Consider the following 17,569-nt stretch of genomic DNA (forward strand, 5'->3'; position numbering starts at 1 on the left):
AAAACAGCATTACTTGCTGGCTGTCTTCTTCCTCCCTGCCTTTTTTGGTGTAGTACTGCGTTCCTTGGCACATTACCACCACCTGTAGGTCAGTGGAACAGTGTGAAACCATTGGCGGGAATTTCTATCACTTAACCAGCATGCTCTTGAGCATGCATGTTTGTCCTAGTGGGCATGCACAAAAACAAAAGAAAAAACAGAGACCCATTCATAAAAATATTGCTGCATAGTGCCACCAATGATCAAAAACTCCACAGGGCACCTTTAAGTTATTTTTGTTCCTATTTATTGAAACAGAACTGACAGCTCTTGTACAGGTTGAACACGTTCCAAAGGTTCTGTTTATACCATTATACGGTTGCAAGCCAGAGGCTTCATATTTTTTTCCAGTGATTATGCCCAAGTTTCTGTCTTCTTGCTCAAGCCTTCCATTGTGTGTAGGTTTGGAGTCGTAAAAGTTATTCTGAAGGTTCACATATAACAGAGTAGTGTAGAGTCTAAGATAAAAGTCCTCAAAGAGACATTAAAATTTTATCAGCGAAATCTCAATCATCCGACACCAAATTATAAGCTCTTTTTGATAGTATGACCTTGAGTATACACCCCGCCAGTTGTTTGTGTGTTTGTGCCTGCCAAGTTCATGCTACTCCTGATTGGTTGCGTGGATGTATGCACTTGGGTACAGTATGTGGTTTCCATCCAAAATGCTATATACAGTATCCACTTTGGAAAGTGATGTCCAATCTGGAACTCATCTGTGAGCAGTCAAGACCTTTAAAAAGACTTCTAAGTAATCCGTGATGCAAGCAGTGATTTGGTAAAAATAAGCGTCAATTTATAGTATGTATACGTTTGGAGCCCAAATTTTATGTGTCTATACAAGTCACATATGTGCACATATTACTTCAATCCAAGGTTTTATAGGTTGGTGTGATACTGGCTTATCTGAAGCAGACAGGATAGCTAGCCCACCCCCTATTGCAGCCCCACGAGATAAGACTATTAACACTACTGGAAAATGACAGGGGCTTCACATCTGGCTTTGAAGACATCTTTTGCTGAAGACAGAAACATCAAAGATGTCTTCAAAGCAAATTTATGTCTGCTCACTCTTTACAGAAAAAGAAAAAGTCTCTTGTATTTAGTAGGTAGTTAAGAAGCATTTTCAGAAAATCAGAGGGTAAATGTTGGAATTTCATGAGCTTTAACTGATTAGCTTTTAATTCCTAAAGTTTGGTTATCTGGCAAAAATGCGTTTTGCTAGATAGCATTATCACATTGGTTATTGTCTGCCAGAAGGCACAGGCCTTTATTGTGGCTTTGGTGTAACTTTTATTAGAGGCAGCTCTTGCTTGAGGTCTCTTTGAAGGCCAAATCTAAAAATGCACACACTGTAATGGTTGAATGAGTAAGGTTGAGCCATTGTCGTTAGCAAAGATAGAAGATAGAGGCAATTCTTGTTGTCCCATTGACTGTGATGATAAACCATTAGATATTTTAAATCATGCACACATTCAGAATGTGGCCAGCCTTTTGGATGCTGTGGTGTTTGAGTTTCTGTATTATTTTCCTTGTGTTTTAATCCATACATTCTCTGACTGATAATCTCCAACTTTCCCGTGGCACCCTTACCTGTAACCCTAGTTTTTGTGGTGGGTCCTGCACCATTGGCACTAGTCGACCCTTGATGGCTTTTTTCAGCTTATTCAGCATGTTGAATCGGCAGTGGAGACGGCGGAGCCCATCAGTGAAAAACGTCACTATGATTGGGAGTTCAGCTCAGTGCACAAAAAAGAAGCCGAAGTGAGGAAAACAAACAAACGTCTTAAGTCAAGAGGGCATGAGATAAAAAATCTTGTTATATTAAAGATTTTTCCTAGCTATTGAGCTCTTCAACAAAAATGGTTCGTAATTGTCTGTGTTATTGTTTGCTTGTGGACAGTGGTTGTTTTTTCCAACACTGGATTTTTGTGTTGTCAATGTGTTAACTGGCTAACAAGCATTTTGGATCCATCCTGTCGGTCTTCTGTTTTCCCTTTTTGAATGACCAGTACAGATTACCACTACCTGCTGGTATGGAGGGGTACTTCCTCTTACGTAGGTACACAACATGGCCGTCGTCTTTGCAGTGTGTTCAAGTGCAATTTTTTGGCCAAGACTCAAGCGACACAGGCAATGCAGCAGTCATCCTTGATCACCACTAGGTCTTTGATGTGGAATTGGTGTGCTCGGGCCTTATGGCGGGACACGCCACAAAAACTAGGGCGACAGATGCTCACTGATGGCCGACCGTTGGCTTGGTGTGTCAGGGCCCTTAGGGGTAGGGAGTGAGTGGGGGTGTGCTTGTGTTGGACATCAGGTTTATTATTTTAAGCGGAGTCATGCTTGTATTACTGCACAGAAATAGCACCAGCTCAGTTGTGTAACCTGGGACATCAAAGGTGTGAGTGTCTGCTGCCATTTGTGTGTTCCTGCATGCACTGTGTGTATGTGTGCTTTTGACACTATAAAGAGCTTTTATGTGCCCTCCATACCGTGGGTATTGAGCCGTGTCGTGGTTCACTGTGTTGATAAGAGGGCCTCAGACACAGGGCTCGCCAGGGTTTGCCCTCAGGGGGACCCAGTGGAATGGTCAGACAAGGACAGAAGCTATATTTAGCCATGATGGTGGGATACAGTGACGTCTCTGTTTCATACCAGTCCGGGCCAGCAGTCATCGGGGTCATTTAGTATGATTTTACCATTATTATAAAGTGGATTTCAAGCAAATACAGACAGAATTCAAAATATTAACGAAGGATTTTTTTTTTTTTCCTCAAGAAGTACGGGCGGAGAATTGCCCACCATGAACACAGAGACTAGACTTGACCAGGCCAGGCTGTAGATCCAGCCAGTCACTTAAAGCACCCATTTCCTTAATAGTGCATAACTTTAAACCTTGATAAAATGTAATAGGTTGAGTTGTATAAAAACTCAATCCCTGTACAACCATTTTTTGTACTAGGCTGTAAACTGCGGGTACTGACTCAATTTTGGCGCCAGCCTCAAGTGGCCATTGGAGGAACTGCAGTTTTCAGCACTTCTGTGTTAGCTTCATTTTTCAGCCCTGGTGTTGCTGCTTGGTCCAGACATCACTAACCCATCTGTATGGGTTGCTGGGATAATGACGTAAATGTCAGTAACTACGTGGTTACGCTGGTAGTGCGGCTTTCCAATGTGGAACCTATCTCTTGACTGTCTTCTTCCAGTAGCTTCCTTCCAGCTTTGCCTGTATAGGAGCCTCCCCCCAAAGTGCCAGCAGACAATTTATTCGGCTGTCTGTCCACAGACTGATGTTCTCCATGTTGTTCTCCATAGCACTCTGCTAGTAGCAGCATGGATTCTGCTCAGCACTTCTGTTACTCTAGATTTGGCATCGCTTTTGTATGGTGCATTGCAAGTGGCCCAAGGGACATTTTGAAATCCAATTTGAGCGACCAGAGCATCCGGACTGAGAAGTATCTGTAGAAATCTGAATGTAATCGCATTTCAAACCACCTCCAAATGTGGTTTGGATCCAATTAGCAAAAATTGCATCTCATGTGGTTTTTATGATCCGAACTTTCTAAAATCAAGGTGGATACAAATATGCCAAAAATAGATCTGGGCTGTCAATCTTAACAAGGCTTCAAATTGCCGTGCAAGACAATAGCACCAGCAGCCAAACATAAACCACCTGTCAGTGACTTCCTGTTAAACACACTAGAGGATTGTTCCTGCACCTTATTCCCTTTAGGACAGGGATGTTTAACATATGGCCCTGAAGTCACCTTTGCTTTAGTAACTTACTAACAGGAAGTAGACAAGTGTTTTGTAAAGTTCCAAATAATGCAAAACAAGGGTAGAGCCACTTGTTGGACACATCTATACTGAAAATATTCCATATGCAGAGGTCGTAGGACATGGGAAAGAAACCAGCACTAGCCACTAGAGCTGCAGTGGTTAGCCAGAGAAATACATGTCATTGATAATCAACAAATTAAGTCAGTCATTTTTCAACCAAAAATCAGTTCTCGATTTGGAGAATTTGCAGCTTTGTTTTCTGTTTTATGTGACAGGTAACTAGATATCTTTGAATGTTGGACTGTGGGTCAGATCAAACACCATTTTTTGTGACATTTTATAAACCAAACAATTAAACAGTGAAATAGTTTGTTAGTTGCAGCCCAACAGTCCACCAAGTAATTACTGTTACATTTGTTTCTGGTTAATAAGTCCTCCAGCCAGTTCCACTCTTGAAACGTTGCTGGTTACATTGCGAAAGTAGCTGATGAATATTGAGATGATCCAGCTGTTGAAGCTGGTTGACAGAAAACTTTGTTGTAGCAGCTGGAATCAAGCCAGAGTCTGTATCTGTGTTATAAACATATCATCAGCAGTAGTAATGCAGAACAGATGCAGGTTGAAAAGAAAATCTACAGTGGCCACTGTGTACACATCACTGAAAGAATGTGTTGTCGGCAGCCCCCCACCCAGCCTGTCTCAGTCCACAAACACAAATATTAAAGGGGAGTGTGTCTGTTTAGGACACAGGGTCTTTTTTTGTGAGTGGGAGTGTGTTTGTGTGTTGCATATTTCCTCAAACAGAGTGCATATTTGTGTGTGTTTTAAAAGCTCTGTCCGGCGCACACACACACGCACACACACACACACACACACACACACACACACACACACACACACACACTTTCTGTATCGCTAATTCCCACAAGTCCAGCTATTTCCAGTGTTTATACTTTCTTTTGGTCAATTTAGAGTTGTCATGCTGCTGATAAATGGGCACAGGGAAACTACGCTTAATTTAATCATAAATACATCTAAATTATTACACACTAGCTTTACAAGCAAGTTAAGAAAGTTAAATTTCCCCAGGTTATGTAATTTAATTTGATGATAATTGATGGTGCAATATGAGAACAGGCTTGTGTGTGTTTTGAATGTCCTATAGGTATTGTTTTGTTTGGAAGAATGTCTTATTTTCTTCGTCTTACTCATTCTTCTCTGAGGAATCGTTTGCTCAATTTGTCTTTCCCTTCTTTCTCTCCGTCTTCTTTCAGGGACATTAAGCCCGACAACATTCTGTTGGATATGAACGGCCACATCCGCCTGGCTGACTTCGGCTCCTGCCTCAAACTCATGGAGGACGGGACGGTACGTTTTTACCACACTGCTGCTGATGCCTCCTCTGATCCAAAGCAAACATACCAGAGCTTTACTGACCTCCTTGTCACCCCCCAGGGGTCTCCCAGGAGGAGCGTGTGGTTCAGCTGCTTGGCTATGCCTGCAGTTTATGATTCAGACAATTCTCCTAGCAAAAAAAGAAAGGAAAAAATAATTCCCCTCAGGTGTTACATAACACAAAAATGACAGGACAAAATAGACGATCAAAGAAGTGCCTGAGTCTCTTCCTCCAGTGTTAATATAGTAATGAGGTTATGTGAGCATTTGAAAAAATAAATTCAGGGCTTGTTGGACACTTCTTGGAACATCACTTTGGACTAAAATATCCAGATTGAAGCTTTGAATTATGATTAGAGTGCATTTCTTTGGTGCTTTATCTGTGTTTAAGCAACTTCCTGAATAATAAAGACAGATTATGCCACATGTGATGGATTTCAAAACTCTGTGATGTGTGATGCATCAGAATTCAAACATCTGCTTTTTCTCTTCCACAGCAGAACTTTTGGCACCTAATCATGACAGTCATTTCTGAAAACTCACTTGTTTACATTATGAAACTGATTTGATTTTAATTCAGGACATCAAAAGTGCCTTCTCAAAATTGCTTCAAAAGTGTAACTGAGCTCCAAAAACTGTGTAGACAAGGGAATTTGTCCTTTAGTGGGGGTCTGAATGCTGAATATGCTCTTTGTTTAGTTGTTTGCTGTTGCTGGTGCGGTGGTATTCATCTCGCATGTTTCCAAGTCTTCAGCCTGCAACTTATCATCGTCATTACTTTCATTAGCATGCAGGCTGAATTTGAATACTTAAGATCTTGGCTGCTTTTTATGTGAGATTGTTTTGTTTCATATGTGACTTTTATAGTTTTTCTTTGGACTAGTTGTTGATATTTTCTTTTGTCCCTCTGCTAGGTCCAATCCTCCGTGGCGGTGGGGACTCCAGACTACATCTCCCCAGAAATCCTTCAGGCCATGGAGGATGGGAAAGGCAAGTACGGACCTGAGTGCGACTGGTGGTCCCTGGGCGTCTGTATGTATGAAATGCTGTATGGCGAGACTCCTTTCTACGCAGAGTCCCTGGTGGAAACCTATGGAAAGATCATGAACCACAAGGTGAGTGATATAGTTTGAAGTTGAATTTAGGCTGCTTCTCTGTATGTGTGAATTGCACGTCTACATTACCATGCTGTAGTGAAACAGTTTTGAAAGACAGGATCTGTAGCATAAAGTAGACAAAAAGTGGAAGCAGCAAACATGTCAGTGATGATGCGTGGATAAAGGCACGCTGTATAGAGGATGTGAAGTCTAAAAAACATTGTCAGCTGTCTGTTGCCTCTAATGCATACCATCACATTTTGCACAGGAGCGGTTCCAGTTCCCACAGCAGATAACAGATGTGTCGGAGGATGCTAAGGATCTGATTCGCCGGCTCATTTGCAGTCGAGAACACCGATTGGGCCAGAACGGCATTGAGGATTTCAAGCACCACCCCTTTTTTACTGGTACAGGCTCAGTCTGATGTCACAGATCTCACAGTGTCTTCCATCATTTGGATATTCTTTGTATTTCCAATATAGATATATATTATATGTACAGTGTGCATGGATTTTTATCTAGTATTGTCTAATTTAAGTTGTTTTCTTTTTTGTCTTTTTTTCTTCTGTATGTATTTTTCTTCATGTGTTTTTTCTTCATTAATACCTTATTTTTTAGATGCTATTATTTTTATAAACCTCATAGATACATTGTTTACCTTTACAGTGTATCTCTAAACGGGTTTAATCCATGAATACGTGTTCAATAATTGGTATTTCAGCTACCCAGAGTTCATAGACTTGTGCCAGTATTGTGTGCATAATAATGAACTGTGGATCTTCCTGTGTTGTAAGTGTGACCTCTCATGTGTTCAGGTATTGATTGGGAAAACGTTCTCACCTGTGAGGCCCCATACATCCCAGAGGTCAGCAGTCCTACAGATACCTCCAACTTTGATGTTGATGATGACTGCCTAAAGAACTCGGTAAGGTTTTTTTTTAAGGGATCAACTGACTAAGACAAATGTTGTAATCCCACATTGTTGTCTGCCTATGAATGTATTCATATTTTTTTATCTTTGCCTGAATTAGATGTGAAAATCTCATGTGTTTGCCATTAAACGTTTTTCAGGAGACGATGCCCCCTCCCTCTCACACTGCCTTCTCTGGCCACCACCTGCCCTTTGTGGGCTTCACCTACACCAGTAAATGGTAAGTGCTGCTACGGGAAACAGATATATGACTTGATTATATATAAAACCTTATTTTTAACCACTGTCTAAATTTAGACTTGGGTTTTGATCATTTTGTGTCTTTTTTGGAATGCCTTCCTTCACACTTTATTATGATTGTGATTGTGGATCTTAAATGGAGAGATGAAATGAAGCAAAGGGTATTTTTCCAGTCAGAAAAAAGTAAAGAGGACCTATGTTGGTCATTTTCAGGCTTATACTTGTATTTTGAGCTTCTACTAGTACATGTTTACATGCTTTAATGTTCAAAAAACATCTCACTCATCTTACTTACATCATACTGTCCGGTCCGTGCTGAATTCACCCCCTGTCTGTAACACTCCGTTGTAGTAAGCTCCCCTCCCAAAAACAGCACCGTCTGCTATGACTGGTCAGCATTTCCAGAACTTCCGTATCACTGCATTGTCATTGCAGCTGGGGAAATGACTGTAATGGAGAATAGCAGCACTTCCTACCATGACAAATCACAAAAAAAGGCTTAGAAAAACAACTAGACGTACTCAAGCAGAAACATTATCCATAAAAGGGTAAAATCACAGCACTAAGATAAAATGTTTCCCTGATGTTAGCATGTAGCTACATGTAGCACTGTAGATAATGTGAACACTTGCAGTAGCGCACCTGGAGCAGATGACCATATAAAGAAATCTGTCTCAAGCTGATGTCAGCTTGTGTCAAAGGTAGAAAATAATGTAGGAAACAGAGTATTCAGAATGTTCTGAAGCAAGAGGGTTTTGCCCACAGAGATTTCCGTTACATATGTTACTTCATTATTTGAAACTTTGGCCACCTTTTAATATAAACATCCGACATTGTTGTATTATTCTGTATAGATGACAGAAAATAAGTGAAAGCATAATAGGCCCTCTTAAAGATCATTGTCACCCATTTTCACCTTTTTAATAAAGACAGATGAACAAACTGTGGCACCCTGTCATTATCAGGCTTCAGATGTAATTAGTCATTATAAATGGACAGATTTGCCAGACAAGCCCTCTCACTTTTTACAGCATCCATCCATCTAAAGAGGCGTAGGAGTATTGAATTAGCTTCCCTCCCTAATAAGGTGATGTTCATGACTCGCTGTATATCTTCACACTGAAGGCTACCCGTGAGAAAGCAGCAAACCCGCCACTTACTTTCTTATCTCTTCAAGGCTCAGTGATAATGGCCTTTTCCACTCTTTCTTTCTCTCCTCTTTCCCCAACTCTGTCTCTCTCTGTCTCACATGCTCCCCATCTTCCTTTATGTTGCTGTCATTCCTTCTCCACCCTCTTCTCTCCCCCCTTCTTCCATGACTCAACATCCTCTCATCTTTCAACTCATCTCTATCTCTGTCGTCCACTTCTCTTTCCTGTTTCCTGTCTCCCTGCTGCTTCTCTGTCATTTCTGTCTGGCCTCTTTCTCTCCATTAACCAAACTTTCATACTGAATTTTCTCACACTCTTTAACACCACAATGCCCATTTTTCATCTCTATAAATTGCTTTTTCTTCCCTTATCATTCAACTTTTTTTATCCTCTCCACACTCTTTTTATCACTGATTTTTACTGGTACTATTGTCATGCCTCTCATACCTTTCTCTTCACTACCTCTCTCTTCAGTACCCTCTCTGACCGGGGTTGCCTGCGACAGCTGGCAGGGCAGCCTGGTAAGGCAGGCCAGGACCAGTTGGATCTGGATGTCCAGCGTGGCCTGGAGGACAGCCTGGCCACAGAGGCCTACGAGAGGAGGATCCGGCGCCTAGAGCAGGAGAAAGTAGAGCTGAGCCGCAAACTGCAAGGTAAGGCTGGTGAAACAGTTCGGCTTTGCAATTTGAGGCTGAGAAAGAGGAGACACAGTGCATTCAGCTTACATTTGTTAAATGATATGCATGAATAGTTCAGATTACCAACACATGCACGCACACATTTACCCCAACATACAAACGCCCACATATACTGTCCATTCAGTGGCCTTACTTGAATGCATGACACCATCTTATCACATCTAAGCTAGATGTTTTGAAAAGCATACACAGGGAACATAACTGATACCTGTTACCTGCCCTGTTGCAGAGTCAACACAGACAGTGCAGGCCCTGCAGCATCCAACAGGCGAGGGCCTTCCCAGTTCTAACAAGGAGGTGGAGATCAGGAGTCTGAAGAGCGAGATCGACATCCTCAAGAAGCAGATCGCTGGTCAGAATTTTTTTGTTTGTTTGTTTCTATTTAGTTCAGCTCAGTAGTGCTCAGGACAAAAGGCAAATCTTTTCATACATCAACTATAAGGGTTAAAATTCACCAGCTAGTTTTACTGATTTACCAGCCACACTTTTAAACCTTTGTTGATATGCATGTGTGTGTGTGTGTCAGACTCGGGACAGCTTGAGAAGCAGCTGGAGGACGTGTCATTGGCCCGCAGGGACCTGGAGGACACATCTAAACACGTGAAAACTTTGGAGAAACAGATGAAGAGCCTTACCCAGGAGAGGGATGACATGCACAAGGTAGAGCCAGTGTTGTACGGGAATTCTGTTTGTGTATGGATCTAGTATTTCCTGTTCATTAATTTAGATGCTTTGCCCCCATGGGAGGATAAACTCTTATGGCTCCACTAAATATCACCATGAAAGTGTGTTTGTGTGACGTTACAGGAATAGGTGTCTCAGTTACATAGGATTTTTTAAAGTACATATATTCTTTTAATCGAAATATTTTTATTCAACGTGGAACAAAGCCCTGTTTAATAGCCGTGCCTACAAACACAATGATATCAGTGTTCAAATAAGGAAAAACAGATAAAAGAGAATGCTGAGCTTTGATTTTGGTGTCCAGAAAGTAAAAAAAACTTGCTTATTTTGAGATGAATTTTCCTTTTAAGTCACTGTGAGAATCTAACTGTTTATATACTCTCTCCTTTTCCTGCCAGGATCTTGTGGAGGCCAACGAGAAGCTTAAGTCGCAGTCGAAGGATCTGAAGGAAGCCCACAGCCAGAGAAAACTGGCCATGCAGGAGTTTTCTGAGCTGAACGAGAGACTCACAGACCTCAGGTAGGATCACTGTTCCAGACCATCTCTCAATGCCAACACACCTACACTTCCTTGCTTCTTCACAGTCACAACCTTCGGTCAGTGTTGTGTATGTTCACACTTAACAGGAGCTAGCTCAAAGTTCAGGTCACACAGTAATAATGAACTAGTTCACAATCACAGTTCACAGTTCACAAATGGGTTGTTGATGAGGCTGATGTACGTGCTTCTGTTGTTTAGATCCAGAGCGCACAGTTTACATGAAGATAATAGATTTTTTTCTGTGGAATCTGATTTGTTTATAAAACTCCTTACACTATCCATATGAACTGGCTGTACTGGTCTTATTTTGGCATGCACGGTGCTAACTGTTGGAAGAGAGAACAACCCTCATGTTCAACCAAGTTGCAAATTAATGCATTTACTTCAGCATTTATCAAAAATATGAGTGTGTGTTCATGCACAACACTGCCTTTAGGGTAATACATGGATCTTTCTGAAGCTCTGTTCCATTGTTTCCTCTTACTTATGTTCTTTACTAACCTGTGACTGCACCCCTCACTCAGGTCAGTGAAGCAGCGCCTGGCTCGCCAGTTGCGCGACAAAGAGGAGGAGATGGAGAGCCAGACTCAGAAGGTTGAGGCTCTCCGCCTTGAGGTGCGAAAGGCCGAGAGGGCCAAGAAGGAGGTAGAGTAGTCTCCCTGTGGTTGTTAGCACACCCTATTCTGTCTCCACTCACTGGTTGGTGCACATTTCAAACTTATATTGCTGTCTGTGTTTTGTACTGATATCACCTTTTGTAGAAATATTTTTAGAGTTCCATGAATTTTTATACAGTAGATTAGAAGCAGTTGTGCAGTGGCTGTGTTTCAATTTATGTTTCTACATACTTGCAAAAACATTGCAGACATTATTTGTGAATATTTTCTTAATTTTAGAGTCAAGCTGCACATAATAATTTCCGTAGGTTGATGGAATGAGGCCACAAAGTTTATATTTTTGTGACAGTTCTGGGGTTTTTTTGTATTGGTGCAGTTGTTAAGCGTGGTTTAAAAAGATGCCTACTTCTGCTCCTGGTGGGCTGAAATGGTGCATGAGGGGAAACGTGGTGTATGTTCCAAGCTTGCATCCAGTCACTGGGGTTTCTGTGTGTGTCAGATGGAAGTGCAGGCGGAGGAGCATTCAGCAGAGGCTCAGAAAGAGAGGAAGCTGAGAGAGCGTAATGAGCAGTACAGCCGACAGCTGGAGGAGGAGTTGGAAGGGCTTAAGGTAAGTGTGCAAACAAACAGAGTTGAACGTTAACCTGTCCATCCACAGTGTATACACATCCTTAAAAGTTAAGACTCATAGTTCACACCTGAAGTATTTGGACAGATGTGTGTTTACTCTGTACTGACACAAAGAGTCTTACTGGTCTTTTTCACACTCCTCTTTCTACACATCTTTACTCCAACCTCACTTCTCTCCATATTCCCACCATGCAGATGAAGCAGGCCGGCTCCTCTGCCACCCCGGGCTCAGCAGACCAGAGCCAAGAGGTGGGACGCCTGCGGGGAGACCTGGAGAAGAAAACGCTCCTGTATGAGGAGGAGCTGGCGCGAAGAGAAGCCCAGCACAGCACCGAGCTGAAGGCTCTGCGCAAGGAGCTGCGGGACGCTGAGAGCCAACATCTTGCCCTACAGAAAGAGATCCTGATGCTCAAAGACAAGCTGGACAAGACTCGCCGTGAGAGGTACTCTATCAGTTTATCTTATCAGTTTTTTCATCTGATTGAACTGAGTCTAAAATCCTGTTTTCCTCATTGTCTTTTCCAGTGATGATTGCATGAGGTAAATACAGTTATGTTAAAAATAGTTCAAGTCCCTGTCTGGTAAAGATGTGTAGAAACTGTGAAGTGCTGTTTCTTTTGAATAGTTAATTTATCATTTCTTAGTTTTTTAGAATTTAAAGGAGCTCTATAATATATTCAGAGCATATTCATGAATCAGAAGTTGTCTGCACACTGTTTTCTAACCGGCAGCTAGTAGCTACAGTGCTAACAGCATGAACAGCACTAGCAACAGCAACAGTGCAGACAGAGCTAACGGTGTTAACAAGGTGGGAACCGAAGGAAGGGCCTCTATTTGTCCCATGATTAGTGGTAACTACCATACAAGCGCAGTGCAGAGTGCCAGCCATTAGCTAGCCATTGTATGGATCCACATAAGCATCATTCACACACAGCCGGACCATCTACCACAACAGCATACAGAGAAGTGCAGATTACAACACACACACACACACACACACACACACACACACACAGCAAATCACTGTTGCTACTATATTCATATTCTGAATGATGTATAGAGCTCCTTTAATAGTTATGTTGCCCCTAACCCAACCAGAGAATAACACCTTATGCAGGTAACCTCCTCCAGTGGTTCTCGAGTACTTTCATCTCTCTGTATTGACCCCCATTTCACAGGAGATGCATGAAGATCACGAGTTCATTTCCAAAGATGAGCACTTGTTTGCTTACCCCTATGAAATGATTGCTTACATAGGTGATGTTATTGCCATTCATTTTAAAATACTTGCCTTTTAAGGCTTGAATGAGAGTTGTTGATGTTTCCTACAGTTGGTCACATTCCTGAGCCATAAAATTGAAGCTGAAGGCAAATATTCCAGCAAGGCAATAACAGTGCTGGCGAGATGATAAATTGTTTACTCATTTACGTGCACTTAATTTAGGGTGTATATCTGAACTGGAATAACACGGACTTAGTTGCTGTGAATTTAAGTAAGACTTTATTTTAATACATTATGTGTGCAGTTTTAAATGGTTAAGTTGAAATAGTTGAATTAGTTTAAAAAAAATTATTATGTCAAAATGTGCCAGTTCAGATATTAAATACCAAGAAATTAAACTTATTTTTCCGCTGCAGACCCCCTGGTGGGTACTCGGGGGCACCTGATCCCACACTGAGAACCGCTGGTTTAATCAAATTTTAATAAAAACTTGTTTTTGAGGGAAAAGCTTTACAGCTTTGTTTTTGTACCCTGTAGACTAACTTTCCTGCCTGGTGTTCCCGACATATTATTCTCTCTGCTTTCTAATTCATTTTTAAACACACCGCTGTATCAGTTTCTAACTGCATTAATGTGTTTGGGCAGAATAATGTGTGCCTGGTTTTAGTACCAGGGCTTTGATTTAGGTTTTGAGGAAATGTGTGGAGATGAAGGGCCCACACACAGATGAAAGTAGGAGGATGGATGAGGCATTCTGATGGAGGCTGACTGAGAGATTGATGAACATTTGATTGTATTTTTATACTTCTGTTGTTATAAAACCACTGCACTAGAGTACCTGGTTTGTAAGTTTAATGTAGAGTGGCTGTTGAAAGACCAGTATTTCACTTTAGGAGGCTGGAAGGCAGAAAAATCCTTCCACAAAACCAAAATCTCTAAATAAAGTCCCATTTTTGAAAGACCGAGTTAGTGTTCATGTTAAAATGACAAAGTAAAGAGTCAAGATTGGATTTGCAGCTGTGAATTATGGTTAGGGAATAAATGTAAGTTTATACAATGTCACAAGTTTAACAATCTGTGTGTGTGTGTGTGTGTGTGTGTGTGTGTGTGTGTGTGTGTGTGTGTGTGTGTGTGTTTGTGTGTGTGTGTGTGTGTGTGTTGTGTGTGTGTGTGTGTGTGTGTGTGTGTGTGTGTGTGTGTGTGTGTTTCCTCCAGCCAAAGCGAGCGGGAAGAGTTTGAAACAGAGTACAAGCAGAAATACGAGAGGGAGAGAATCCTGCTCACTGAAGAAAACAAGAAACTGTCCAGTGAACTGGACAAGGTGAGATTTTTTCTTCTTTTTTTGCATTTATGCAAAATAAAGCAAAAACACACGTTTAAAACAAGTTTGGTTTCTCTTGCTCTCTCTCAATATTTGTGTTTTTCTGTCTTGCCTTCTCAGCTTTTTAGTGGTCTGTTTATCTCTTTTAAACACACATCCATACACACGCAAATAAAACCACAATTCCCTAACCCCAGGTAACCCCACACGGCCGGCCCAAACCCTTTCATCACATTCCTCCCTCCACCCCCTCTCTCCAAGCTATGCCAAAGAAATCACTGTTCAATATCCCCCATAAAAACACCCTGTAGCCTCCTACACAGTCGGATGGAATGACTCTCTGGATCGCGCTCTATTGACTTTGGAAATAGCTCTTGGAAGTTCAAAAAGGCCCCCAATTTAAACTGTGTCTTAGAAGTGGGAGGCATTTTGACATATAGAATAAAATGTCCGAGTGTTGTTTTTAAAGTCTGCAGCTGATAAGATGGAAAATATCTTGATGAAATAGAGACAATGTGGATGTGGGTGCCACTGGAATGATAGCACATGTCACTCCAGTTATTTAATGTATTATTCTGTTATTTCACATTCTGAAAAATTATATTTATAAAAGCTGAAGCACTCAGGACAGATTAGATCTGTCTGTGTGATTTGCTTCTTTGCACAAAATAGTTCTCCAATACATTTGGAGTGTGTGGAAATATTATTGTTTGACCAGTCTTATCTTTCAAAGGAGGCACTGAATTTCAACTCTGTTTGCTTAGTGGCTAAATCAAGTCGCTCCATCTTCAATTAAAATAAGTCTTTCTGTGAGTGTTTCCAGTAGAGGAGAGTGAGTGGGCAAACCTCTGAAGTTTAATTTTCACTCCTGACTATCTCAAATTGGTTATGAATGTAGGGCCTTACCAAATAGTTCAAAGCTTCAGACATAATGTTGATATTTGAATTTCTAAAGCAACATCTGAATGCCTTTTCTTTTTGCATATCTGTTCATTCTGTTTAAACCCAGTATTTCTGCACAGTTGCAGGTAAAGATTGGGCTACACTTAAATTAGTTTTCCTCTGTTTGTACAAGCAGATTCCAGTGGTGGCTGCGTAGGATTGTTTCCGACCCGTGTGGTCTAAACATGTTCATTAAATCCAGAGTGTTGTAAAGTCTAAAAGTCAAACTTTATTGAGGAGTGATAAATTGTACCATTTCCCAAAATTCACAACATGTTTTTATCAGAAATGTTCTGCTTTACTTTATATTTGTTGGTGTCAGGCATTTCAAAACCTACATTTTTACTGCAGTCAAAAACTGTTGGCTCTCCTGCTTGCTGCACACAAAGAGGACCTGCACCTGTATTAACAGGGCGGTCTAACTGCAACTAACTTGTTTGAGGATTTATTTTTTTAAGATGTCAGTGTCATAAAATATGATGACAGACATTTCAATCATTTGGAAAACCTCAATAGAAGTTTTGAATGAAAAAAAAAGACATTTGGTACAGCCCTGAATGACTGTGGAGTAATAATGCAGAAAGAGAAGCTCTGCTGTGTGTGTAGAAATTAATCAGAGCTTCAGATTTAGTGCCTCTTATAAGATTTTTTCATTTTCTGTCAGAAGTCTCTGTTACTTTTTGTTTTTAAGTCTGTATGCATCTTCCAAATCGGATTCAGCAAACCATCTTAACTCCACAAACTTGACAGTAAAATGTTTGTAAAAAATCATGTTCCCCGGGTCGGAATTGAATCCGGGCTGCTGCAGAACTCTCAGCCTGTATGACACTCTCCCAAGTGAGCTAGAGGTCGCCCTGGCAGTTATGTATTTAAACTCCAGCTCACATGACAGACCTGCGGCTTTTTTCATACAAAGACGTTCTTGCATGAGGCCCATTGTATTATATATATTCATCTTTTTTTATTGCCCTCATATAGCTGACACAGTAGGTTAGCTTAATAGCTACATTCGTGATTTACTATGATTTCCTTGTGTTTGATGGTCATCTCCATTGTACATCACATCTGCACATGGGGTTATCATTTTTAAACATGATCCACATTTAGTCAAACTTGTCAAAAGCTAACAGTTCAATTCTTATCTTATTGTGCTAGAGATGTTTCTATTGTTCACTCAAATCCCCCTTCAACAATTTTATATATCTCAAACTACAGTGTGCACTGTGATAGCGATGTGGCGTGTTGTGTGTGTTCCTATTAGCAACCCCACACTGCTGTTACACTGACACAGTCACTGAGAGCACATTACAGAACGAAGCATGTGTCATTTAGAGAGCTCTTACCTAAAGAGTTATAGCACTTGCTGAAAAAGCCAGTATTTATTTCATCCCATGTTTATGTTTATTTCAGCGACTCTCGGCCTTTTCCAGCACTATTATTTTACGACCCTGACTCTCCTCACAGATATTCCAAACACTCGTTGGCAACCAGCTCCAGGATTGGACAGCAATTGCAAAACAATATGAAATCACTGTCTTAGCTTGCACATTACATCACAGTCTTGACAGTTGCAATACACCAAAAAAATGTGCCCGCAAAGTGGGTACTTAAGCAAACGACGGGGCAGTTTGAGACTTGTAATGATATCACCATGGCTACGTCTTCACACACCTCTCATATTAAACGATCCAGGGAAACTTTAGAGATTAATCACCCTCCTTGTTTCTGTGTAGGTGCACGTGTGTGTCCACACACCTCCCTGGTAGCACTTGAGTCGAATATGTGGTTGAGTGTCTGGGAGTTGAATCATAAAAACTGTCATAACCTTCAACAACACAATGATTCCTTTTCCATATTTTAGCAGTCGTCACGTTCATGCCTGAGCACCTTTGCACACACACTCCCATGAGCACCTTTACTAGTAGTTACACAGCAACATAACGTGTTAGACTCATTACACAGTAGTACAGCTTTCTAATGTGATGTCATGGCGTCTATATATGAATCTATTTACCAGGTACTACTTCCTAATGACAGCTTTACGACTCAGCGCTTTTTAGTATGATGTTTAATATGATCTGTTTTCTTTGCTTGTGTGTATGCGCTTATTCCCTCAGCTGACCAGCATGTTTGAGAAGGTGAGCAGCTCCAACAGGCAGCTGGAGGATGAGATGAGGGAGCTGGCTGACAAAAAGGAGAGTGTAGCTCACTGGGAGGCGCAGATCACGGAAATCATCCAATGGTGAGACATGCACACAGGAACTTTCTCATATGTCCT

The 17,569-nt window shown here is 41.2% G+C and overlaps 1 protein-coding gene across 4 annotated transcripts in view; it reads left to right on the top strand.

The window, feature by feature from the left end:
• The window catches only part of cdc42bpab (CDC42 binding protein kinase alpha (DMPK-like) b), a 93,915-nt gene that overhangs the window by 55,830 nt on the left and 20,516 nt on the right, over nt 1–17,569 (top strand). For all 4 annotated transcript variants that reach the window (XM_050058916.1, XM_050058914.1, XM_050058913.1 and 1 more), the window contains exons 6-19: nt 5,097–5,190; nt 6,132–6,332; nt 6,583–6,721; nt 7,130–7,239; nt 7,386–7,465; nt 9,111–9,289; nt 9,564–9,686; nt 9,861–9,994; nt 10,417–10,538; nt 11,084–11,204; nt 11,676–11,786; nt 12,002–12,249; nt 14,244–14,349; nt 17,409–17,533. In XM_050058916.1, the coding sequence (XP_049914873.1) occupies nt 5,097–5,190; nt 6,132–6,332; nt 6,583–6,721; nt 7,130–7,239; nt 7,386–7,465; nt 9,111–9,289; nt 9,564–9,686; nt 9,861–9,994; nt 10,417–10,538; nt 11,084–11,204; nt 11,676–11,786; nt 12,002–12,249; nt 14,244–14,349; nt 17,409–17,533 (1,893 nt within the window). The remainder of the gene's footprint in view (nt 1–5,096; nt 5,191–6,131; nt 6,333–6,582; nt 6,722–7,129; nt 7,240–7,385; nt 7,466–9,110; nt 9,290–9,563; nt 9,687–9,860; nt 9,995–10,416; nt 10,539–11,083; nt 11,205–11,675; nt 11,787–12,001; nt 12,250–14,243; nt 14,350–17,408; nt 17,534–17,569) is intronic.

The sequence above is a fragment of the Epinephelus moara genome, chromosome 12 (assembly GCF_006386435.1).
Source record: "Epinephelus moara isolate mb chromosome 12, YSFRI_EMoa_1.0, whole genome shotgun sequence".
Lineage (NCBI taxonomy): Eukaryota > Metazoa > Chordata > Actinopteri > Perciformes > Serranidae > Epinephelus > Epinephelus moara.